This window comes from Ammospiza nelsoni, chromosome 14 (genome assembly GCF_027579445.1).
Source record: "Ammospiza nelsoni isolate bAmmNel1 chromosome 14, bAmmNel1.pri, whole genome shotgun sequence".
NCBI lineage: Eukaryota > Metazoa > Chordata > Aves > Passeriformes > Passerellidae > Ammospiza > Ammospiza nelsoni.
Window position 1 is genome coordinate 2,990,525 of NC_080646.1, and position 26,297 is coordinate 3,016,821.

General features: G+C 48.4%; 2 protein-coding genes across 2 annotated transcripts in view; one reads left to right on the forward strand and one right to left on the reverse strand.

The window, feature by feature from the left end:
- The window catches only part of CHSY1 (chondroitin sulfate synthase 1), a 75,158-nt gene extending 67,555 nt beyond the window's left edge, over positions 1 to 7,603 (forward strand). The window contains exon 3 of the mRNA XM_059482483.1: positions 3,665 to 7,603. Within this exon, the coding sequence (XP_059338466.1) occupies positions 3,665 to 5,257 (1,593 nt within the window). The 3' untranslated portion in view covers positions 5,258 to 7,603. The remainder of the gene's footprint in view (positions 1 to 3,664) is intronic.
- Positions 7,604 to 12,296: 4,693 nt separating this feature from the next.
- LRRK1 (leucine rich repeat kinase 1) overlaps positions 12,297 to 26,297 on the reverse strand; it is a 69,311-nt gene continuing 55,310 nt past the window's right edge. Inside the window, exons 27-33 of the mRNA XM_059482093.1 lie at positions 25,973 to 26,167; positions 25,075 to 25,226; positions 23,365 to 23,482; positions 21,987 to 22,103; positions 16,218 to 17,047; positions 15,551 to 15,652; positions 12,297 to 13,670 (exon numbers count right to left, since the gene is read on the reverse strand). Coding sequence (XP_059338076.1) covers positions 13,493 to 13,670; positions 15,551 to 15,652; positions 16,218 to 17,047; positions 21,987 to 22,103; positions 23,365 to 23,482; positions 25,075 to 25,226; positions 25,973 to 26,167 — 1,692 coding nt within the window. The 3' untranslated portion in view covers positions 12,297 to 13,492. The remainder of the gene's footprint in view (positions 13,671 to 15,550; positions 15,653 to 16,217; positions 17,048 to 21,986; positions 22,104 to 23,364; positions 23,483 to 25,074; positions 25,227 to 25,972; positions 26,168 to 26,297) is intronic.

The following is a 26,297-nucleotide window of genomic DNA, read 5'->3' on the forward strand; positions in this document are numbered from 1 at the left end:
AGGTTCTTTTTTTAAAAAAAGAATCATAGAGAAACCTGTTTCACTAGAAGAAGAGTTTGCAAGAGTTCAACTCTCAAGACTGGTAACAGGCGTGGGGGATTTGGCACATAATGTCTGTGGGGGACGTGCATGTCCTGGGCTTGTGTCACTCCCTGTGTGTGTTTAGGGACTGGGAGGAGCAAATAAATCACAGGTATTCCCTTCTCTATGGCCTTCTTCCACCCACCTATTGGTGATGTACACAAGATTAATTGTGATTTTGTATCTTCCTTATGGCTGTCCAGTGTTGCGTGGAGTCAAAAGCCAGTGTGTGCTAATTGGTGATATTTAGCACAATGGTTTGGACCCAAATATGATCATAAATTATACTAGCAATGATTGGTGATAGGTGGGCATTGCCCTTGTGATGGAACCCAGTGCTGGGGAGCCTTAATGATTTGGGCAAATCAGTGTTGGTGGAGCTGTCAAATGAACTGCTCATTTCCTTCAAGTGTGTAGGTGTGGTGAGCAAACAGAATCCATGTGGGGCTGGTTTCTGGGACAAAGCCCTGGGACCTCACAGCCCTTCTGTGGCCCTGGGTCCAGTGTCTGCCCTCGCCTCGGCCCGAGAAGGGTTAAACTGCTCTGCTGGCCACTGGCCACTTGGCTTTGTGTGCAGGCTTGGTGTCACTGAAGAAATGGTTTGTAACTCCTTGTACTCTCAGTAGGGAGTTGTTAACCCCTTCCAGCCCCCTTGTTTGTGTTTCCTGCTGGTGTGGGGTGCACCTTGGCTCCCCATCGGGGATCGGAGCTGCGGGATCCTGGCACAGCCTGCTGAGTGCCAGGGACAGGGGGACACTGCAGCAGGACAGGGGGAGGCTTCACAGGGAAAACATGGAACCAGCCTTGCAAGGCATTCTCCTGAAAAATGGGATTATATAAAAGCTGGCTACTGTGGTGCTCCTCATTAGCTGCACGGCAGGGTTGGCCGGAGCGCAGGGCTCGGGCAGTTGTCACCCCTTGGCTGGAGCAAGGTGCATGTTAATTGATGTTTCAGTTGTAAATTGCTTTGTGTTTGAGCCCCACTAAAGGCTTGCGGAGATAGGTTTTATTTTCAGTTTTCAAAGCAAGCTAGTTCTGGGAAGGGGCAGGAAGGAGTATTAGAAGGTAACCGGTCTACCTAAGAGGTTACTCCTGAGTGGCAAACCAGAGATTTAAAATATGCTTCTTAATTTTAATTTGTGCCATTTGCTAGGGGTTCCTATCTTTACTTCCATTGGGATGTTTCATAACATTTTCCTACCCATCAGTATTCTATTAAAACTTTGTTGTGTAATCTGAAAGCCTTTCTGCTTGTCATGGTTTCCTCTTCAGAATGCCCTAGGTAGCAATTTTGGAGTAAATGCATTCAGGCTGCATGGTCTTGATTTTGTTGTCTTATAAATTCAAAACAAGACTTGAAATTAAATCCTGTTGTCAATTTTCTTTTAAATAATGGCGGCCCAATGATGTGATTTAAGAATTTTTATCAGATGTCACAGGACTCCTGGAAAAGCCTGTCTATAGTTGGTGTTAAAGTGTCAGTGAAATTGGTTACCATATGCATTTAATACTTGTAGTTTTACATGTGCCTAGTGTTAGAGGATGGATCAGTGTTGTCAGTAGCATAAGTGGGTCCTGCAGTGTTGGACTGATCCTGTTCTTCCTGTGAGAGCTCTCCACTGCCATAAATGGTGCTCATGGGACTGACCCTAGGTGGGTGTGATTTAAGGTCTCCTAGAGCCCTTCACAGCCACAGCCAGATTCAAAGTGACCAAAAAAATAAAGCTTTATTAGTAGAGGAAACAATACAGGGATACAAATGAAGAATAGTCTTTAGGGTGAGTGGAAAAACCGTGTTTCTTGGGAGAGCATGAGGTTCATTCAGTTTGGATAACTGTGCTGGACGTGGGATAAGCCCCGCTAACCTCTGCCCGTAGCACTCTGTTCAATCCTGCACGCCTTCCACAGGGACATTATCCATCTCGACAGGCAGCTCATCTGAGGCTGCCAAGGGCCATGGCCAAGATGTTCTCCTTTGGCTGCGTCCTGTGCACATCCATCCATCTCTGGCCTGGATTGCTCCCAGACAGCGTGCACGCAGCAGGGATCACTTGGGGAGAGCGGGAGGAAGGTGAACCTGGAGGAGAAGGGGGTGGGGGCCTGCTGGTGACCCACGAAATACGCGTCCTTTCTTTGCCAGTAGTGCTGCAGTCCCTCCCTCCCTCGCTCCTTTGCAGTGATTTACGTTTGCTCACGTTCAGTCCCTGCTCCCAGTGGGCTCAGCCTGCTCCGTGCTGTCGGCAATGATCCGCCCAATGTCAGGTTTCAGCATGCACACAGCCAGCTTGTTGAGATAGAGCAATTAAATCCAGGTGTAAGTTTATCCCGTAGCTTCAGTGTCTGTCCACAATAATGGGAAAAATGCAACCGAAGGCCTAATAAAACAGGACTTGTGCTGGCTCTGAGCAGCTGGTAAAAGGAAGGTTTCTGTGCTTGTGATTTCCTTTTTAGTGCTCTGTTTGATTGCCATCATATTTGAGACCTTCTCCCTGGTTCTTTTTTTGAGTTTGGCTCTTTGCTGACCTTTTACACAAGCTTTATTGCCGTGTTTCCTGTGGCAGATTCCACTGCCAGTAACAGAGATTGGATCCCATATTGAATGAGGGTGCTGTGTCAGCTCTGGCAGGTTGATGACATTTGTGCTGTGACACAGAATCTGCCTGTGGTCTTTTTAAATTTCCATTATCTAAGCTGATATATACCTTTGGTCTCAAGGTTTTATTTTCAGTTTATTTTCCACATTGTCGTCCTGGTTTGCCTTTCACGATATCAGCTACTGCCTGAGCTGCTGAGGACTGTAAAGCTGGTTGGTCTGCTTTTCTGAGAGCTGTGAATCTAATCTCAGCTCACTATCTTCCTGTTTTGGAATAGCAAATGCCACGTTAAGGATGTTTTTATTATGGTGTACGTGTGCACTCTGTATTACCTGACTCTGGAACTCTAGGAATCTCAGGTGCACTTTACTGTCCATTGACATTTTAAAATGACACCTGTAGCTTTGCATTGCAGCACTCTCAAGGTAGGATATTTGGCATCTTGACTAAAACATTCAGCAACCTGCATTTTTAATGCCTAAACCTGGATTTTTAATGCTTAAATGGCATTTGGGTGTAATGGAAAAGGTGTTGTCAGATTTGCTTAGTATGTACATGGCATCCCTTTTTATTCTTCTTTATTATTTATATGAAAACAATGGGAAACAAATGAATAATGAGAGTTTTGTAGTGAACACTTCACGGTGTTATTTTCCTGGTGATGGTGTGTTGTTGTGAAGAAATGAGCTTACAATGGACTTAGTGCAGAATTGTTTGGCCGCCGGTGATTCCTCTAGAATGGGCTGCAGTAATCCCAAATCCATGATAGATGTTTCTTTCACCAGTTCACAATGAATAATCCTCTTAATTTCCTTGAATAGCAGCTGGTATTGCTACAACCTGTGCCTAAACCCAAGCACAGCTTATTCAGAAAGCCTTCTGGCCCTGTGAGCGAGGGGGAATTCTCTCCCAGCGGGGTAGCGTGGGCAAACTTTCACAGGGTCAGCTCTGCCAGGCTCTGACTTCTCCTCTCTCTCTCCCGCCCCTAGATGCAGCAGCTGTTCTACGAGAATTACGAGAAGAACAAGAAAGGCTACATCCGTGACCTGAGGAACAGCAAGATCCACCGAGCCATAACGCTGCACCCCAACAAGAACCCCCCGTACCAGTACCGGCTGCACAGCTACATGCTGAGCCGCAAGATCGCCGAGCTGCGGCACCGCACCGTGCAGCTGCACCGCGAGATCGTGCTCATGAGCAAGTACAGCAACACCGAGATCCACAAGGAGGACCTGCAGCTGGGCATGCCGCCCTCCTTCATGCGCTTCCAGCCCCGGCACCGCGAGGAGATCCTGGAGTGGGAGTTCCTGACGGGGAAGTACCTGTACTCGGGCGCCGACGGGCAGCCGCCCCGCCGGGGCATGGACTCGTCCCAGCGCGAGGCGTTGGATGACATCGTGATGCAGGTGATGGAGATGATCAACGCCAACGCCAAGACGCGGGGGAGGATCATTGACTTCAAGGAGATCCAGTACGGATACCGCAGGGTGAACCCCATGTACGGGGCAGAGTACGTGCTGGACCTGCTGCTGCTCTACAAGAAGCACAAGGGGAAGAAGATGACGGTCCCCGTGAGGAGGCACGCGTACCTGCAGCAGACCTTCAGCAAGATCCAGTTCATGGAGCACGAAGAGATGGATGCCAAAGAGCTGGCCAGCAAAATCAACCAGGATTCTGGCTCCTTGTCCTTCCTCTCCAACTCGCTGAAGATGTTTGTCCCCTTCCAGCTCAGCAGGTCCAAAGCAGAAAGGAAGGAGCTCAAAGACAAGAAGATCAACATCCTGATCCCTCTCTCTGGGCGGTTCGACATGTTTGCGAGGTTCATGGGGAATTTTGAAAAGACGTGCCTCATTCCAAACCAGAACGTCAAGCTGGTGGTCCTGCTCTTCAACTCCAACTCCAACCCTGACAAGGCAAAGCAGATCGAGCTGATGAGAGATTACCGCTCCAAGTACCCCAAGGCTGACATGCAGGTTCTGCCGGTGTCGGGGGAGTTCTCAAGGGCGCTGGCTCTGGAAGTCGGATCTTCTCAGTTCCAGAACGAGTCTTTACTTTTCTTCTGTGATGTTGACTTAGTGTTTACCACAGAATTCCTCCAGCGGTGTAGAGCCAACACAGTTTTGGGTCAGCAAGTATATTTTCCCATCATTTTTAGCCAGTATGATCCAAAGATTGTTTATAGTGGAAAGGTTCCTAGTGACAATCATTTTGCCTTCACTCAGAAAACAGGTTTCTGGAGGAACTATGGCTTTGGTATCACCTGTATTTACAAAGCTGACCTTCTTCGAGCAGGTGGCTTCGATGTCTCCATCCAAGGCTGGGGCCTTGAAGACGTAGATCTATTTAACAAAGTCATTCAAGCTGGCTTAAAAACTTTCAGAAGCCAAGAAATTGGAGTAGTCCATGTGCATCACCCTGTTTTTTGTGACCCTAATCTTGATCCAAAACAATATAAAATGTGCTTGGGGTCCAAAGCTTCAACGTATGGGTCCACACAACAGCTGGCTGAAATATGGTTTGAAAAAAACGACCCAAATTTTGGGAAAAGCAGCAATACTAATGGCTCAGTGAGGACAGCCTAATGTCCAGCTATGCTGGAAAAGACTTTTTTTTTTAATTATCTAATTTATTTTTGGGAAAATGTTTTTTGATAATTCACTTTTAAAAGACCACACAGGATATATTTTAGAAATCATCGTTGTTTTCTTACAAAGCGCTCGTTTTGAGAAGAACAAGGCCCTTGGGTTTTTTTGTTGTTGTGGTTTTGGTTTTGAACAAAACTGTGATCAATATTTGCCTTCAAACAAACAAAAAAAAAAAAAAAAGAAAAAAGAAAAAAAGTTGTTTAAGAGTTATCTGATCAGCGGAAATCTGACTTGAATTAGAATTTCCTTATGAACAAAAGATTGTTTCCTGCCTGATTGTTTCCATTGCTGTCTTCACGGCTGGGATTCTGTAAATGTGGACCTGAGCGTGCAAAGCCAAGTGACAAAACGCTGTGTCTAAATGTTTTTGATGTGACTGCTACCTTGCAAAGATTCTGCTCCTTTGGTTCAGGATTAGCCATTAATTCTCAAATTGCGTTAGAAAATCCGAGTCGCTGTGGCGATGAGCAAGGGTGGTAAATCGCAGGAGGGGTTTTATGTTTTTCCCTAATAGCTGATTATTTCAGTTTAAAAACACACCTCCACTTGTGATGGGCAGGCGAGGGAAGGAAGCAAGCACAAGCCGTGATCCGGTCGGTCCTGGTGGGAATTGTTGTGTTTGGGATGTTGGGGGAAGAAGCCGTGGTGGGCTCTGTGCTCTGCGCTCACGGAACAGAACAGGCTGGGCTGGGCACCAGGGGATGCTGAGGAGCAGGGCAAGGGCTGGGGATGGGAATCTCTGGCAGCCAAAGGACAGCACACAGTGAACAATCCAAAATCCCCGAGGAGAACCTGCAGAGCTCCTCTGCCCGAGCGTCCCCGATCGCGTCCGTTTCCTTCGGGAACAATTATTGCATTGGATTGCTAGTTTTGTTCTGGGATTTTTTTTTTTTTTTCTGTATCTGCTAGACCGTTAATTTATTTAATATCCATTGTTTTAGGTTCTTGACCTTTCCTTGAATATCTGTTAGTCATTTTAATATTTTATATATATATATATGCGTGTGTAAATATATATATATATATATATTAGGAATGTATTGCATCTTCTCACTGATAAGGTAGTGTACATCATACTTACAGTAAATGATCTCCAAAGATTACTTTCTAAAATATTTTTTCATGGATCTTTTTTTTTTTTCTCCCCCAAATTTCTTCAACATTTTTGGAATGACTTCAGTGAGTTTAGGAATTTTTTTGGTATTCTAAGAGGAACTGGGGATGAGGAGGCTGAATACAAGGAAAGTGTGATCCCTATGAGTTAACATCTAGCAAGGTAAGAGAAAATACACTAAATAAAGTGCCTTAAAGCCAGATAGGGAACCCTGTACACTGAGACTTAGTGACTGGACATTGTCATTGAAGCAGATGATCTCTTGGGACCTATGTACCTGTAAATATCCTGCTCAGCAGAAACAGAAAATAAAAACCAGCGAACAATATATTTTTCTATTGTATCCTCCAGCCCCATTTCATCCCATTGCCCTCAGTTCCACTTTGCCTGCTCTTTGGGAAGTAGAGGCAAGTGAAGGAATGGAGAAAACCCAAGGCTTTGGTGGTTGTTGCCATGTTTGAAGGGATCTTACAGTGCAATTGCTATTCCAGTAGAAGAAATAACCATTGTTTACACGTGTGTGGAGTATGAACTGCAACTAGCATAGAGTCTGTGTCTTACAATGTTCATCATTTTCTGGTGACAGTCCCAAGGATGTAGGTGCATGGAAAATTTTTCTTTTCCTCTCTTTTTTTTTTCCTTTCTTTCTTTCTTTTTTTCTTTTTTTTTTTTTTTTTTTAAGACTTGCTTCTAAGATGCAATAAAGATTTTTTTATTTGCAATTGGAGCTGCTCCCGTCGTCAGTCCGTGTCGTTCCACCCAGCGGAGGCAGAGTCACACACCTGGGAAGTGAGCCCAGGTAAAAGGATCTCTCTCTTCCAGAGGGCTTTAACCTCTGTGTTGTGCTGTGGTCTGGGATGAGCCCAGGGTTTACACCTTGGCTCTGAGGGAAGGCAGAACAAACCCATTGATCAGGAGCTGGTGCTGATGAGCTGTGCCATTCCCTGGTTTTGACTTTTTCCTCATGAAAATGTTTAAAGTGCTTCTGCTGCCTGAAAATACCCCTGAGTGTACATTTCAAATGCATACAGTGACAAGGCTGCATGGTGCCCTAATGTTTTGTGTGTTCAAAACACAGTGAAAATAATTATTAAGTGGGTTGAACACTTATTTTTTAATAGCTCTAGGAGTTGTTTGGTGTTGGTGTGAGGACAAAATTAAGTCCCAAAGCAAGAATCTTAGGGATTGCAGAGGTGTTTCTTCACACAAGGGAAAGGGAAAAGGAAAAAATCCACCAAAACAAACAAACAACCCAACTTGTATTTGTGGTACAGAAAAGAGCTTAAAGAAAATGCACCCCAAAGAATGGCAGCAAAATGGAGGAAAAAAGCCCCTACTTGTACTGTATTTATTAACATTTATGATTATGTAGGACTTTTTTTAGCCCATAACAGCTGGTAAAAGCAGAATGTAACTGGAAAAAGCCATTTTGAGAACAGCACCATGTGGTATTGGGGTTTTTTTCTCAGTTGCTGCAGTTCTAATTCTGCTACCAAATCTCTATTAAAAGTGAGTTTTGTACCAAGCTTGCAGCAGCCCTCGAGGCCTCACATCGCAATTGATCACATATTTTATGGACTCACAGCTTAAGAGAAGTCCATTTTAAAGTGAAGTTTTAATTATAACCCTTTATGACAAAGTCTAAACACATAAACCCCATTTTATACTAAAGTAAGTGGCATTTGCTGCCCCACTTGTAAGGAGCTGGACAGAATCATCAGCTGGTAGGTGCTAACCCAGCCTTGACAAAAATCCCTTCTGGGGCTTTTTGTCCTCAGTAAACTTCATCCTCAGTTTACTCCGGTTGTTTGCTTCGGACAGAAGTTTCCCTCAGCCTGAGGAAGCAGGAAAACCATGGAGTGTTTTCCTCTGGGCCACAGAGAAAATGAGATGGTGTCATCCTGAAAATGAAGGATGTGGTGCTCAGTCTATAGAGATGCTTTGGTTCTTTATTAAAACAATTAAAAATGCGAGACAATTCTTCCCCTCGTTAGTCTGGTGCAGGTAACCTGGTCTGGATGCTGTGGCATCCTCAGAGCAGTAAAACTCCCACCCACACGGAGCTTTGCAGCCCCTGGGCACGTGGTGTTAAACCCTTCACTTTCTCTGCTCCCCCCTGGCTGAGGAGCTGGATTTATTAACTCTGTTTTCTCAAAGCTTTTCCCTCCTGCTCAAGGATCAGTGATGGCAAAAAGAGATGGGGGAAAATGTGAGTCCAGAAAGGCAGTGGCTACTCTGGTGACTGTCATGCTGGATGTGGCTGTTTACTTGTGACATTATTTATCTGTGACTTTGCAGAGTCACAGCCCATGGAAGGATTTCAGGGTTTGGTCCTGTGGGCACAGTGAGGGTTTATTACCCAGAAAACTCAATACCCAGCTCCAGCCCCATGTGGCTCCCCTGGACCTGGCTGGATGGTTCCTTTCAGCACAATCAGCACAAAGTCCTGCTGACCCAAATCTGCTTACTCTGAGTTTTTGTGGAAGCCTCTAACTTTACATTGCAAATTATTATCCTGAGCTGTTTCGCATGAATACTTGCTAAAAATACTCGGCGTGCACAGTCAGCCACAGCCGGGAGCTTTTGGAAGGAAAATCTTGCAGAGGCATTAGAAATGGGGAGAAGGTCCAGGCCCCGCTGGGCTCCTGCTCTGCTCTGGCCTTGCTGATCCCTGGGCTGGTGGGACACTGCCCTTTTCAGGGAATGGTTTTGTACCCAGTGGACTCCGCCAGGGTGAGTTTTTGTGCTGACCGGAGCAAATTCAGGGGTTTGATCCCAGTTGGAGCTCACAAACCACCTCCTTCCAGGCCTAGACAGTCTTGGAGACAACCTGGGCTGCCCAGCCAAGGCACTGCATCCCATGAGGAATCCTTTCCAGCTGGTTTCCTGGATTTTACCTGGCTGCTGCTGCTAGAACCACTTTTATTCCTCACATCCGAACTGCTGCCGACACTCCCAGGTGTGAGGAACGTGTCCATGTCCTTTCCAAGCTGCAGAAGCATCTCCCAGGTTTCCTCCAGCCCAGGAATCCCTACCACCTTCTAAATCACTTTTATGAGTGGGGTGAAAAAAATTAACATTAAAAAAAAAAAATGCTGGCTGAATTTACTTTCACACTTTAATTCAATAAAAACCTCAACTTTAATTGACCAGATTGGCTCCAACATTTCCAGCAGGCTGGGCTGGAGTCTCTTGGAAATGGAGGTCCCCCCTGTTTGGTTGGGGGTGTCAAGAGGACTTTGCCAGGGTCCTGCTCCACCTTTTAGAAAAAGAAGACAAAAGAGTACCACCACCTTTGTGTTTTACTGACTTTTCACCTAGAGGGCTGAAAACTCTAGGTTTTCCCAAAACCCAAATGGGGCAGAGTTTAAAGTGGTTGTGTGGTAAAACAAGCTTCCAGTGCAAACAGGCTGGGATGTGGGGCAGATAAAGGCTGTTTGCTGTGCCAGGACGGCTCTGAGTGCTGGGGTGGAACCAGAACAGCCCTGGGAAACCTGAACTGCTGTGGATGTTCCACTCATGGGCTGGGGTGTGCTCGGTCCCTGTGCCAGCATCACTGGGCAGTGATGTCCCCAGTGCTGAGCAGGTGAGCTCGGCCCCAGCCCCATCCCAGGCACCATTCTTATCCCAAACCCCATTCCTGATCCCATCCTTCTCCTCATTTTCATCCCCATCCCCAGCCCCAGCCCCATCCTCACCCTGCTCCACCTGGGTTAAGCCCCTGAAGCCAAACCCAGGGGTAAGCTGAGGACAGGCCTGAGATAACCAGAGTATTTCCTGTCCTTTTAAAGCTTTTAAAGAAAACTCATTTCCTCTGTCCTTTCGGTAGCAGAATACAAAGCAGCCAGTGCTGCCCCTTCCCCAGCTCCCTTAGAAATCACCTTCTTTTTCCTTCTGCTGAAGCTGAGAGCCCTTGGTGCTGTGTGGGATGGGGAGCATCCAGCTGCTGTGTCAGTGTTCACCTGCCTTCCCTGTCCTGGGGGCACAGAAGGTGAAGTTTTGCATTAATATATTAAATTACAATTCCTGCCCACTGTGCAGGGCACTGTGTGCCACAGCCAGCCCTTCTTTCCTTTCCTAGCAGAATGAGCTGTAATATTCCCATTTTCCTACACATGGAGGGGTAGGTTGGGTTTGGACAGCCCCAGACTGGTGGGGTCTGTGCACCCAAAATGTCCTGAGTGGGCATCAGGATATGGGATACAACCTGTAGTTTGCCCCTACATCATGCCTCCCCCCAGAAATACTCAGGCCATGCCCCAAACTGGGATGTTGGGCACAGCTGTTCTTCATCCCAGGGCCTGACTCTGCACTGATGCCAGCAAAGAAACAGCCAAACCAGGAACAGGAATCAGTATCCAGTTGGGAATTGAATCCAATCCTTTCAAAGCAGGTAAAGCACCAGGGAGCACTCCAGGGAAAAGCCCAGGGATGTGCATGGCTCTGCTCTCAGGAGTGAGGGAGGGAAGCTGGGGGGGCTTTTGGGCTCAGTTAATCCCAGGCAGGTCCTGTTCATCTCATTTTGCTTCCTTGATGAGTAAATAACACCCCTGGCACGCCCTGCCCTCCCACTGCTGGTGCTGGGGTTAATCCACTCCCAGAGCATCCGCTTCCCCCCAGCACCAAGCCCAAAGCTGTTCTCTTGCTGTTCTCTTGCCTCTCCTCTGTCAGCTGAAGGAATAACCCCCTGCCAGGGCCCTGCTTGGGCTTATTTTTATCAGCTGAAACAAAATAGTGAGGACTGAGATAGGTGCAGGTCCCCCAGACCCACACTTGGGGTTCCTCCTGCCCCTTGTTCCCGGGCTCTGGAGTTTTTCCTGCCTTTGGCTGTGACCCCACCCCTTTCCCCTGATGCCCCTCACCTGTACCTGCCATCAGGAGAACGGGAGCACTGAAATCTCAAACTGTTTGAACTCGTGGGAGTTGATTTAGTTGTTTTTAATGTCTGTTTATTTCTGCCCCCGGGGAATCATTCCTGCAGCACGTGCAGTGCTCACCTAATGGAGCCTTGTGCTAATGAGGTTTCAGGGCTGCTGAGGGGGGGATTTTGTTCTTATTCCAGGGTAGCCACACTCAGGCTCTGAACTGCTTTTGGGAACCAACCCCCTGCTCCTGGAGGTTTTGGGACACACACCCACCACTCAGAGGTCCCATGAAACCCAGGTGCCACCCCCTTCTGCTCCCTCCCCAGCTGAGCACCCTGACCCACCTGGCAAAGCAGGGATCTCTTGTGTGTCAGGAAGGGTCTTGTGCAGCAACAGCCCCAGAGCAGTGTCCAGCAGAACAGAGGCCCTGCTGTGTCCAGGCCTTGGCCAGGGCCCACCCAAGGTCTGGGAGATGCTCCAGCTTCCCCCATGGGCACTGGGCAGCCCATGGTGGGCACAAGCCCACGCTGGCTTTGGGGGCAGCACAGCACCCAAGGTGTTCTGGTCAACAGGGACAGTAAGGAACTGCTGTGGTTGTCCCACAGGATATTTCCTCAAAGGAAACCTGCAAGGCTGAATGAAAGAATGAGCTCCTTTGTAGCTCCTGTTGATGCTTCAGGTATCATGGGAAGTGTTCCTGCAAGTCAAAAGAATCTGGCAGCTGGAAAAGGTGACCATGAGACCTCGGCCCAGCCCTGAGACAGAGGCAGAGAGCCTGTCCTGGCAAGGGAGGGAAATTTTGGTGCTGCCGTACCTGATCATGAGCTGCTGGAGAGGCACAGGGTGACAGTCCCAGGCAAGGCCAGGAATGGAGACAGTCTGTACTCACAGCCCTGACTCCAGCTGTGCCCATCACAACCAGAACTTGAATCACACTGCAACCCCCAAACACCCAGTGCCAGTTGGGTTTCCAATAAAAACCACCAATGCAGTGTCATCCTGGGGAGGAATCAGTTTATTTTAAGATACATTCTGTTTCTGAAGAAGGATATTTTAGCAGCCTGCAACAGAAATGTGAACCAGAGGGTTAACCTGCCCGTTCGGCCTTGGCCAGCCTTGCCGATGCTCACACGAGATTCTTGGGATAAAAAAAAAGAAAAGGAAAGGTCCAAAATTCAAACTGTACACCTTTATACAGGGTGCTTAGCTGGGGGCACTCTTTACACTGCTGTACATGCTTGGGATAATTAAGTGCAATTGGATTTAGAGCCAATACAGCATCCCAGGCCACTAATGAAGATAAAATATGAGCTGTGGTGGGCAGAAGCTGCACAGATACACAGGCAAACTGAGCTTATTGTGTTCCTGCTGCTCCAGAGTGCATTTCCCAAGAGAAACAGGAGTGGAGCAGAGACAGCTTATCAACCTTCCTGGACTCCCTTCTCTTCCATCAGGAATATCTGTCACACCCAGTGGCTTTATTTTCCATCAGCTCCATTGACAAGGCAGCAGTGCCATGAGCCAGCTCACTCACTCCTGGTGCAGCATTCCTTGTTTTGGGCTCCCTCACAGGAACTCTGCACCACTACAGCTTCTAGGAACCAGAAATGCAGTGGCCAGCCACAGCTTCTCCCTGGCTCCTACACCAGGAGGTCTCTACACAGGGACTACAGCTGAAGTAGGACACACACCCTAACTAACGGAGTTGCAGGGAGGTGGGAAGCAGCCCCACAGTGCAGGGATTCCAGCAGATGCATTCCTCCTGGGAACAGGGTGAGCCAGCCTCGGTGCCCGCGCTGCCGGCCAGCAGGCAGCGGGACTGGGACGTGCTCAGACACCCAGGGCAGAGCCCACGGAGCTCCCCTGGCTGACACACACACAACAACAGCAGCAGCAGCAGCCAGGGCATGCTGAAGGTGAGGAAGGAATTCAAAACGGGGAAGGACAAACTGGAAATCGGGGGATGAGCAAACTTTGCTCTCACCAGTACAGGGGAGCGTGTGACAGAGCAGGGAGCTGGCCCAGCTCCCAGCCCTGCTCACAGCGGCTTCTTCACTCCCCAAAAGCCCTGGTGGGGCTGTGGGAACCCCAGGGTGCTCACTAGCAGCAAACCAGGCACACACTCCCCCATGAGCCCTGGTGTGTCTCCGAGTCCAGGACGCTCCCGCTGTGTCGGGTGCAGCGCCACGGGCACTACCTTCTCTTGCGCATGCAGGTCTCCAGCCTGCCCAGCTCCTCGTAGGCCTGGTAGAAAATGTCAAAGTCTCTGGCACTCCAGCCCCTCCAGACAGCCAGGCACCTCTCCATGTGCTCGTTCTCAAAGCAGCACACCACCGTGTCCCTCGCCACCAGAGCCGCGTCCACCAGCGTCCTGGGGAGGAGCAGAGAGCAGGGAAAGGAATTACAGGGAAGGGAACTGCAGGGAAAGGAGTTACAGGGAAAGGACAGGGAAGGGCATTAAAGGGAAGGATGTTACAGGGAAGGATGTTACAGGAAGGATGGTACAGGGACAGGAATTACAGGGACGGGCATTGCAGGGAAGGGCAGCTCTGCGAGTGCAGCACTGGCTCATGAGCTTCCCTTCCAGCTACACAAGCTTTTTATAAGCTGCAAATCCTTCAGCAAGGAGAATGTTACAAAGAGAGGGATCAGAAACTGTGTCACATCAAAACCAAGCAGCTCAGTGACATGGGAAAAGGTTTTTAAAGGGATTCAGGTGCCTAAATATGCAGGTGGGGGCTTAAGTCTGCCATGGCATTTGAAGTTGCTGCTAATCTCCTGATTTGCTAAATCCACAGACTCTTGTTCCCGCTGCCAGCTGGGCATTTTCAGAACAGCTCCATCATAACACAGCTGACAGAGAGCCTGAGAGCTGAGAGCTTCCAGAGCCTGGAGTAAAGCATGGAAGTGGGATGGAGCCTGCCTGTGTCAGCTCAGGGGCTGAGCCCCGAGCCCAGAGCAGCGGGCACAGCTGTGGCAGCACTCAGGGATCTGTGTGGTCTGTGTTCTATGTCCTTCCCTTCATGGTGTGTGTTGAAGCTGGCCCTGCAGGTACCTCAGAGGGAGGTGACTGGGCAGACAATGACACTTTGCCCTTGCAGGGTCCAAGGGACAGGAGTGCAGCCCTCACTGGGCTCCTTCCCCCACTCCCACAGCAGATGGGGAAGGTTGGTGCCAAAGTATTTCCCCACAAAGGTGCCCAGCTGGGAGCACTGGCCACAGGACTCTCCTTGGCAGCTGGCTGTTGTTACAAACTGCCCCTACAAAGCCCCCTGCCTGCTCTGCTGTGCCATTCAAGCAGCCCCCTCCTATTCCTCCCCTTCTGCCCTTTATCCTGCTGCTCAAACAGGGAGGGTCAGTGGCCATGGTGCCTGGTCCAGCCAGGCAGCAGGGCAGGACAGGTGTGAGATGTGGAATCACTTTACCTGAACTCCACACTCAACCTCAGTTAAGCAAAACAAACCTAAGAGTATCTGTGACCAATAAAGAGAATTCTCTCCTCCCAGCTAAAGACAGTTCAGAGTAGAGGGAATGGCAGGAGCCTTTGATCTCCTGTTGTGTTTACCTGGCAGTAATAAACGATCATTTATAATCCTTAGCACTGCTTAACCTGCATTTGTTTGGACATAAATAGTACAATCCCAGACTGGTATTTAAGTGATCAGCAGGAACACCCCACCTCTCCAGCAGCTATTTATTTCCTTGACTCTCCTTCTCTGTATGAAACATTTTAAATTAATGTATATAACTGCTCTCCCCTGTGCTCCAGGAGCCGTCCCCTGGCCTGTCACTGCCCACAGCACAAAGGTGCTCATTTAGAGCCAGAACATCAACCTGACCCACGTGAATGCAGCCACAGACAAGCGCCGTGCTCTGCATAAATACACTTCTTGTTCTGAGCACAGGGCTGAGGCTGCCAGGCTGCTCTGACCTTCTGCCAGGTGCCCTCAGAGCACAGGGAGCCAGCACCAGGCAGCATCAGGCCAACTCGATCACATTGTGCACAGTCCTGGCTGTGTCATTATGGGGTGCTCATTGTGGGATTTTGGAGACCAGGCTGCAGTCACAGAGCCTTCTCCTCACTGCCCCTCTCTAAGAGCCTTGATGTGCAACCAGCAACTTTGTCCTCCCACTGGGAACTCCTCAGAAGCTGCTGGGAGCCAAGAGAAGTTCCCAAGAGCCCTGAGAGCCTGCAGAGCCCCCCGTGCACCCCCAGCCCCCTGTGCCCCTGGTGTGCCCAGGCAGCCTCACCCATAGGGAGCCAGCTCAGCCGCCTTGAGCACCGCGATCACTCTGCCCCGCTGCGTGCCCGACTCCTTCTCCAGCCCGATCACAATGATGTCCCCTCCTCTCCTGGAAGAGAAACGAGGGAGATGTCACATCCTCAGCACTGGGGATGCTGTCAGCTGAGGAAGATCCATGCTGGATATCCATCCTCTGCTCCATGCCCACCTGCAGGCACAGAGGGGGCACCGTGATGCCACAGGGGCATCCTGAATCCAGTGCAGTGAGAGATCCTGTGACAAGCAAACTCAGCTTCCCAGAGGTTCCCATCAGCTCCACAGGAGGCTGCAGGACTTGCCAGGGCTGTGTCCAAGCAAGGAGGCTGCCTGCTGCTCTTTGTTTCCTCAGTAGTTGGGGAAACACCGCTTGGAGTCTGACCACCCCCTTCTCATTCTGCTGAAACCAACCCAGCAAGGCTTTCCACGTGGCCACTCTGCTCAACACTGCATAATTCCAAAAGGCAGAGAAAATCCATGTTCCATTATACTGGGAACAGAATTTCTTAATGGTAACTTGACTTTCTGGCCAGGTGAATCATACTGGGAATGTAAAAGCTGCTGAATTAGCCTGAGTTAATCTCATGCTCAGCCAGGAGGGATTTTGACTAAGTTGCCTGGTTAAGTGACCCACTTACCTGGGGATCCAGATGAGGTCTTTTACGGGAAGAATCTTGACTGCTTGGAGATGCTCTGTGTTATCACCCACAGGTGAAGCATCGTGATCCAGGGGAGCCTTCAGCTCGTGGAATTTCTCAGACTCCTCAAAATCCGTGGAGAAGGGTGCACTGGAAGAGCTCAAGGGCGAGCTGGGCAGGCTGGAGGGGCAGCGGGTCACGTTGGGAGGCGAGGAGGAGTAGGAAGATACAGAGCAGTAATCTGTGAGCGAGTCCTGGTGGTTCAGGATCTGGGTGCCCACGTCTGGGCTGTACATGATGCTCATGTCCCCCGGGGGGTTGCTCTCCATCACCCCGTGGCTGATGGGGGCCGTGGCCGGGATGGCAGCCGAGGGCTGCTGGATGGTGAACATGTCCCTGAGGGGGCTGCAGTCCCCGCAGAAGTAGCGAGCGCAGAGCTGGTAGCTGGTGGCGTGGTACATCACCAGGAAGTTGCTCTTGTCGTCCAGACACCAGAGCACCTCCTCGCCGTGGCACTCGGAGTTGCAGGCGATGGATGTGATGACGGAGGGCGGGCTGAAGGGCTCCAGCCTCCTGCTGATCTCCATGGAGGCGCAGTCGATGACCAGGAGCCCGGGGCCGTTGCTGTACCACACCTCGGCCCCGCTGCCGGTCACCTCCATGGCCCTCACCGGGTACGGGTTCTGCCGCGGGTCGCTGTCGGGGATGTTGAACTTGGACCTGTTGGCTGTGTGGGAGCACAGGTAGGAGCAGTCTCCTGGCAGGCCCTGGGACACTGAAAACACGGCTACCAGCCCATCTGACAAGCCAGCCAGCACCACATATGAGTTCTGCGAGAAAGAGAGAAAAATTTCATGGAATTATAGAATGGTTGGGTTGGAAGGAACCTAAATGATCATCTCATTCCATCCCTCTGCCATGGGCAGGGACACCTTCCACTAGACCAGGCTGCTTCAAGCCCCATCCAACCTGGCCCTGAACACTTCCAGGGATAGGAGTCCAACACCTGTCTGTGCCAGGACCTCACCACCCTCACAGCAAAGAATTTTTTTCTGTTTCTTTGCTTCTTTATAATAGAAGGGTTTTCATTCCCAGAAGCTCTGCCTGCCTCTCACATTCTGCAAGAACATCAGTAACTTACCCCAGAAGAGTGATAACACAACATAAAAAGGAGTCACTCCCTAGAAGCTGCTGCAGAGCCAGGCTCCTTTCACCCAGCATTACCTCTCTCTTTACTGGCAGGGGCGGACAGACAGACCTGGCAGCCTGCCCTGAAGGTTAACAAATTCAAGCTGGAGTATGTTCAGAGACAGCCACCATGATCCCAGGAATCCAGCTGTAGAAACCCGGCTCACTTCCAAAAAGGAGTAAAGCTATTGCTATCAATGTAGGTAGGAGAGGAATGGAAGAAATGCAGTAAAAATGGAAAGAAAATGGAAAGAAAAATATTCTCACAAACAAGAGCATCCAGTGATTGCTCCTCACCCACAGTCTGGTGCTCTGAGAGCTCTGCTCCTCCCAGGGATGTGCTCTGGCTCTGGGATCCCTGGCAGCTCACACATCCCAGCCCAGGGCACACAGCGGCAGCAAAGCACCTGCCAAGTGCCATGAACACTTCTGCAGGTGGGTAAAAACCTGTCCCTAAATGCACAGATGTGCTGGACACAGCTCCAGCTCCGTGGCCATGCCTCCCTCGTGTCCCAGGGGCAGGAGCTGCTGAGAAGGCCACGGCTCAGCAACTCCTCCAGCTCATCCCAGCGGAGCAAATGCTGTTAAACAGGCTGGGAAATTGATCTCTTGGGAACAAAACTTCCCCTGACCTTGGGCCTCTACCAGAAACTCCCCCATGTGTGAAGCAGATAAAACAATACTTACCTCAAAGGCCTTTCTCTTTCCTCCCTGTGGAGCAATAAATTCTAAATAAAGACCATTTTACCCAGGACTTCTTTGCTGCCTGGACTAAGCACAGCTAACCAAACAGAACCAGACAGAGCAGCACAGAGCTGACACAACCTTGCCCCTGCTCAGGCTCTCCACAGTGGAAAGCCCTGTCTTTGGCATGCCCAGGATGCCAGTGAGGGGCTGAGGGCTCAGTCATTCTTAGCTGGGAATGCAAAAACTAAATTAAGGCATCCCTGTGCCCTTCCAGGGATCTTGATTCTGCCAGGCCTGGACAATAGTTCTCAGGCTGTAAACCCTTGGAAAAATCAGTATACTGGCTTGCCCCAGCTATTGGGGGGCAGGTAGTGCAGGGTGAATGTTATTTAATTGACAGCTCTGCTTGCAAGGCTCATTTTGAGTCCTGGACAAAGAGACACTCTCTGCTCACCAAGTATGAGTAAAACCACGAGAGCACTGAGCCCCTATGACTAATCCAGATCACAGCAGAATTTTACTGTAATGGGAAAAACTAGGAAAGCAAGTGGAAAGTTGTGAAATGGGGCTTGGACTAACTCAGTCCAGTCCCAATTCTCTAACCACTAATTAAAAGAAACCCCGACGACCTGCAGTGCTCAGTGCCATGTTCTTGCTGCCATGTGGATCTGGTGCAAAGGCTCCTGGAAGTGCCTTTGCCAAGGAGTTGCATCAGTAGGTTGGATCATGGCACAATGCTTTGCACAAGCTGGGTTTTGGGTTACTTTTTCTTTGGAAGGGAGTTCAATTACTTAAAACTGAAAAAAACAAAGCAGAACAGCCCACATTTCTCTGGTAAAAAATGGTCCAAGTTTTTCAGTCTGAAGGACTCTGCACAAGAGGCATTTATTACTAGAAATGGAAAATTTAAATTGAAATGGGAGCATCAGATGAGGCATGTCAACCTGAACTGCTCCTAGCATGACACAGGACACTATAAAAATCTTCAGAGATTATAATTTTGTCTCATTTGATTTGATAATGCTGAATTTTCCAAGTATAGTCTTCACAAAAAATTATTTTGAATTCCTTGATTAGTGTCAGCTACTACAGAACAGAATCTCTATTCCCTTTTGGGTTCCACAGGCCAAATTTCCCTGGCACTGAGCAGTCAGCACCATAACCAGGCAGAGGTGGGTCACTGGTGTTACCAGTAATACCAATGCCAATCCTGGCCTGTCTGGGATGGAATAATGGTGGAAGCAAATTTGGAGGTATCTTTTCCATTGGGGTACTTATTGTTTTCTGTCTTGGCTATCAGGACCTGTTTCTATCCAGCCATTGCTGTTATCTCTCCGAGAAACAAGCAGCAAATGCTGAGAAATGCCCTGCCGTCCCTCACTTGACTGAGCTGAGGGAGTGACCAGTTCTGCAGAAGACCATGTCAAAAACCACCTCCCCACAGATGCCACAATTAATTCTTGCCAGATTTTACCCAGTGCTGGTGAAGCAAAACCCCCCTGCCCAGGGTATTCCAGCAGCCACCAAAGGCAGGCAGGCAGGCAGGGCTGCAGCCTCCAGACACCTTAAGTAACTTTCTCAGAATTCATTTTCAACATTTGGGCTCCTCGAGGAGCCAACACAAACACACAGCAACAGAAGTGCATTTGAAGGCCCCGTGCTGCCAGCAGCGGGGCCGTGCCAGAGGCAGGCCCCGAGCGGGGCCGCGCCGCAGTGATGAGCGGGGATGAGCCAGCCCCAGACGTCCTGTCCCCCTGTCAGCAGGCCAGCAGGAACAGCAAAAAACCCTGCACCAGGGCCTGGGCACCTCCTCCTCGTCCTCCTGTCCCCACAGGGTCTGGCACTGCTGGCTGCAGCCTTTAAATGCAGCTTTTGTTTCCACGCGTTCCAGGTTTCTGCGCGGGGCCAAAGATTTGCACCCATTCAGGTTTCTCTCTCCCTCCACATCTCTTCCCTCCACTTGTCTTCTACCAAGGCAGAATGTGTGTTGGTTTGCCCTTTTTAACCTGCTCATTTGCTAATTTGTTTGCTTTATTCTGCTGAAAATTGTATTGTTTACCAAAAAGAATCATCCTGGTGACAAAAAGCATGCAACAAAAAGCTTAAATTGTACAAGACTTTTCCTTGGCGGGTGAGTTTCAGATTGTGGGCCCCTCTTGCCTGCTTTCAAATTTCCATGATGCTTCCTTTGGATGAGAAACCAAGTTTTGGAAACTATTTCTTTTGGATCAGCCTTCCCAAGGCAGTCGTAAAGAATTCCCCTTCCCAGCAACATCCCTCGGCAATTCTCTGACTAAAAGTTACCTCACATCTCACCAGCTAAAGGGAAATGCAATTCTCTTCTCCAGCGGACAGCAGTGACTGTGATAACTCTGGTACAGTTTGCTGGCCAGGCAGTAAGTGTGACAAGTGTAAGCTTTCCACATAGGTTTTTTGGAAGAACTGGCTGGTTTAGTTCTTGCCAGCCTGGTCTGCACATCCCCAGGCTGCTGCTCTGGCCATTTCACTGCCAAACTCATTCATAGAAAGGAGAGAGGAAAAAGTAACTACAATAAACTGAGAAGGAGTGAGCTGAAGGGAGGTAGATTTCTGGAAGGTTGGGTAGGGTTGGGGGAGGAAGGGAGGTGTCTAGACTCAATATTGCTATTGTAGGGCCTGGCATTATTTATGACATTTTCTAGGCAAGCCACAAACTGGAAATAGAAACCAGGAGACATAAAGCCACTCGTAACCCCTGAGGAATGGCTTTGCAAGCTGTGTGACAGTGGAAAAGCTGAAAGCAAAAGGTTCCTTCGACTGTCCTGGATGGAACCTCAGCCAGCATGAAAAAGAAATTTGCCCTACACATCAGAAATGAAACTCCACAGCGGACAAACGCTGCAGGTCCGGGAGCCAAGGAAAGCCAACAGATGCAGAGAAATCCAGCCCTGTGCCAAATTTACATCAATGCCCTACTTTAGCTCTACTTACACCATGTTTGGAAGTGCAGCAGCACACCTTACACAAACCATCTGCCTCAGACTCAGCAATCCCAGCAGAAGAGCCAGAAATGGACAATGGCTCGGGACAGGCCTGGTATAAACCAGCAGCTCTCAGACACATCCCAGCCTGCTGGCATTTGCAAAGACTACACAGCTACCAGTAATGTTGGAACATAATTCCATGTTTTCACTTGAGGTGGCTCTAAGCAAACGGAGGTAATTCAGCAGGAAAACAGTTTTTATACATCTCCCAAGGCTTGCTACAATGGGCACCCAGGTCAGATTCCTCCTGCCAGAACGGGATGGTGGCAATTCCAGGGCAAGGCAGAGAACACAGAATTTGTTTTAATGCCCATAAGAGCAATTATCCCTGTTACCCATAAGAGCATTACCCAAACCAGCTGTATTATCTAAGTGTTCTCCTTCAAAACCAAAACAGGAGTGTGGCTGAACCCAGATAACATTTCAGGATGACTGTGCACACAAATGACAGCACAGCCAGGAAAACAGTGGGTACAAGGGGCTGGATGTGCCCACGTCCTGCATTAGCACTTAACAAATCTCTATTCTAATTATTGTTTCTTGTCTTCTCCACTTTGCTTGATCAGCTTAAACCTTGTGTTCCAGTGAAGTGGAAATGCAGCTGGAAAACTTCCTTGCTGAGGAATTTTATCTGTTTTGACTATTTTCGCAGCAGGCTTGGAAGTGCCAGCTTTGGTCCCCTGACTCAGGTTCTTGCCCACACCTCTGTCCTCTGACAGACGCAGAAAGACCTGGAAACCTTCTCCTTGCAATGCCAAAATGTTCCTGGGCATAGCAAAGCCCTTCAGCACCAGCTGAGAGTGGCAGCTTGGCCCAGCAGCACAGTCTCACTACTGCCCCTTCTCCCCTTTTCCCCTGGGTTGTTCCTTACCCTTTTCAGAAGAGGCATCACCAGGAAGCAGCTCACAGTGGCAGGAGTGTCTAAACCCTTCAGTGGAGTCTTTAAGGGACACATGCCCTGCAATCCATACACAGAAATCTTCTGGTCCTGTGAAAGAGAACATAAAACTCTATAAATGCAAACCACCTCCTGCTTTTAATGTCTTGATACCTGAGCAAGACCTAATTGGTTCCAAAACTGGGTTTTATTTGTATTTTTTGATATCCAGACAGTAAATTTCTCTTTTTAATGGAAAACCTTTGGCATGTGAGTAGAAAGCAGGTGCTGCATTCCCCAGAACAGGCTGTGGACAATATATGCATTATCCAAAAGTCACCAAAAATCACCAGTGTAGGGATTTTATCACCACATCCAAAAGCAGCATCTGACAACCCTGAATTCAAAAATCCCGAACAACAATTGAAGCAGGTTGTATGTCATTTTGCATTAATCTGTCCATTTAAGGGACATTATATTTTATGTGGAATCATACAGTCCCATACCTCCTAAATCTACCAGACTGACCAAGAGCACCCAGTTTTGGAACCAGCAAACTTTTCATTCTCATCAAAATTGGAAATACAATGCTTTAAGATCTTTAAATTTTAATTTTTCTAGACTTGTTATTATTATTAAAAAGAAAAGAGTATTTGAGCTTTACCTCTATTTGAGAAGAGAAAAAGTCAAAATATCTTATTTTTTTATGGGGAGAAAAAAAAATTTATACTCACAGCATCCATGCCAGGGCAGAGTGAAATAGCCAACACAAATTATTTACTCAGCGAGTGTGGCCTTTTTTTACCCCCCACTCTAAAACACTGAACTTCAGGTACATTTAATGTTTTTGCCTGTTTTTTCTTTGTTTTGTGTGTGAAATGATTGTGTCAGAGCAGGCTGACACTTAACAGCCCTTTTTGATGGGTGGCCAGGGGCTCTGGGGGATAAATCAGCCAAGCTCTCTCACTCTTATCTTTTTAGCTGCAATTTTCCACAGCAAACACAAACCTCGGGTACCCATTTCCCACCAACCTTCAAATCCCTCAGGCCTCTTTTAAAACCCCACCCTTAAACGCATGTTTTCTGTCCCTGCCTCCCTTTATCACCCACAGATAAGGACATTTCCCAGAGGAACCCCTGGGCACAGATTGCTCCAGGCCAGAGTTTCCCCTCGGGAAGCTGAGGTTCCCACGGTCACTCTGGGCTCTGGAGCTGTGTGTCAGGTAGAAACAAAACACCTGGAGACAGCAGATGCAAAGTCACTGCTCATTTGAGATGCCCTTTGTCTCACACACTCTTGGCTTTACTAATTTAACAGGCCCTCTCTCTTGGTTAGTGTCGCCCCTAACGAGGGGGCACAGGCAACACTCACCTCCGTGGCTGCCCACAGGGCATTCTGAAATTTGAGTTGGCAGCACAGCTTCATTCCTGGGCAGCTCATCCTCTGCACTTCCATGACTCCTTTCTCCAGGTTCACCACCGTGTAGTTCCTGAAAGGAGCAAGCAACAATTTCAGACAGCCAACACTCCTCCTGCAAAGGACCAAGGGACTTGTGGCACTTGTGGCCAAGCCACGACACAACTGCCCAGATATGGATGATGCTGCAAGGATCTACACCCCTCCAAACTGTGAATTCCTCATTTGAAGGGAAAGAAAGATGTGCCCTGGCTCTTCCTCAGGGGCAGATGTGCAATTGCTTCTGTGAAGATTTACACTCAACTCTCTGACTTTGCACAGGGTTAGCAGGACATATGTGGTCTGCTCCTGTAATGGAGCTGTGAGACAAATAGATCCAGCTGAACAGCAGCAATTAATAACTGGGAAATCTCAGCCCATCTTGCCCATTAGGTTCTCAAGGGAATAGCTGTTCTCCAACTTCACTGCCTTGCTATTATCTGGCTTCATTATTATTCCAGTACATAAACAGAGGAGCATGATTCTACAGAGCAAAGATCTGTAACCTAATAAAATTATTTACAAATATGATTAATTAGTAGTTTTTTGTAGCTAAAAGGATTTTTTTTTTGTTTGGGGAAGTTTATTGAGTTTGGATGTTTGAACAATAACTGGATATTCACAACCACATCTGCGATATTCACAACCACATCCCAGATGTTTTACCAACTGTGGCACAAGCAATTACACATCCTGAAATCTGTCACATGTCAGTAAACTTGTTATTGAGCAGTCTCCAGCAAGTGGATTGTCCAGTCAGGAAGCAGATTCACTGAGATATATTGCTGTGAATATTTGGACAACATCCATGTATTCAAAACACATCTGGGAGTGCCATGTGCTTCACCAGCTCAGCAGGAAAAGTTACATTGCCTGCACTGAACAACTGACCAGGCACCACAAATGGCAAAGCAAATAGTTCAGCAACAAATCATGTGCCTTCCCCATTAGCTTAATGGTTACAAATAATGAACACATTAATATAAAATTCAGATCAGTTTGTGAATGTTTCCAAATAAGACTGAGGCTATAAAAATCAGCAGCATCCATAAAAATGAACCTAACTAGCTGCAGGTCACATGTGGCTGAGCAAAATGCCATCACCTCAGTCACAATTTAATAACATTTTAAGCACATGCCCTCAGTCCAGAACACATTTTACTGGCAGTGCACACTTGGATGCACACACAGCTCCAGGCATGTGGTTAACTCCCCATGATTGCAATAGGATTTAAGCATGTGCTTAATTGCTTTGCAGAAGAGAGATGGAACTGCAGCCTCAATTAGGAAAGGTTTAGTGTTAAATGGCCTCATTAGGAAAGGCAGAACACGTCTGTTCTCATGTGCAAATGCTTCATCCTGTGTGTGTGAATCATTACACTGCCCTAATCTTCTCCCCATATTAACTGAAGCAGAGTTAAGCTCATTAAATATCCTTTATAAAGCAACCACTGTTCCCAATTAAAAGAGTTTGGGAAAACAGTGTTCACTGTATTCTTGGCGTTCATCCAAGTTCACTTTCACCTTCTTTACCTCCCTCCCAGAGGCAGCAGTGAAGATGCTGAAGGATTTTTTACTTAAAAAGGAAAAAGAAAAGAAAGGAATTGCTAATGTGAGCTGTCTCACCTGGTGTCCTCCTTCCCATCCCAGAACACCACGGTGTACTCGTGCCCCGGGGAGCAGAAAAAGGAGGATTGCTTCCCACAGGGCAGCAGGTACATAAATGTTGCAAAGGTTGGATCTTTCATCTGCCCCACCACAGAGATGGCCAGGGGACGCTGAGGGGGGAGGAAAAGAGAAAGACAATCACACAAGGTGAAACAGGAGAGCCATAATAAACAGGAGGCTCAACAAGGCCAAGCACAAGGTCCTGCACCTGGATCAGGGCAATCCCCAGCACAAGCAAAGGCTGAGTGTCCCTGGAATTGGATTCCAACCCAAACCATTTTCTGATTCTATGATTATTTATTAAAGCTTGGTCTGTCATTATCTTACACATTTTACTGATTAATTTCCTAAGGCTTACGGATTTTGTAAGCTGACCCATCGCATGACAGTGTAAAGATGTTTGAGAGTCAGGCTGACCTTTGTTTGAAGGACAGCAGCTCTAAAACACCAACTGAAATTAATGAAGAATGCAATGCAGCACAATCCTTTTCTTGCACTTTGAAGCTTTTTCTTCCTCATACCTCCTTTTATAATCTTGGGGATTTTGAAGCCTTTGTAGTTGCACTCACAGCATGACACTGGAGCTGCTTCTAGAAATTGTGGGTAATGTCTTGCCCTGGTGAAATCAGCAGCCTAACTGCCATGGACATCAAGGGACCCTCAAGCCACCACAGATGTCTAAGGCCACAAATCTGTCATAATTTCATTCATAAAACTCTCATTCCAGTCAACAGGAATTCTGGGCCAAATCAGCAGGAGGGGTAAATGGGCAATGGAGCTGTTGTGCTGCACCAGGAGCAAGCTCACCCCTCCTGCACAAAAAGAGAGAACACAGCTCAGGAGGGCGGTTTTGTACCTTCTCTGGCTTAGTGTCCCAGCACTCCATCATGAGTGCCTGCATCCTGTAGAGCTGCACCTCCTCGGGCTGCCCCAGGACAGGACGGATCCCTTTGGACAGCTTCTTTGCAATCTGGAGCTGGTGGTGTCCCAGCACAGGCCTCTGCCCAGACAGCAGCTCGTACAGGACCATCCCATAGGAGAACATGTCCACCTGGAGCCAGAAACAGAGGGAAAATCAGGGCAGGGCTCTGTTGGGGGGTGGAGAGGAGAGCAAGGTAGGCACAGTGGGGAAGCCAGTGCCAGCCCTCATGCACAGAGAAGGGAACTGAGCCATGGGACGG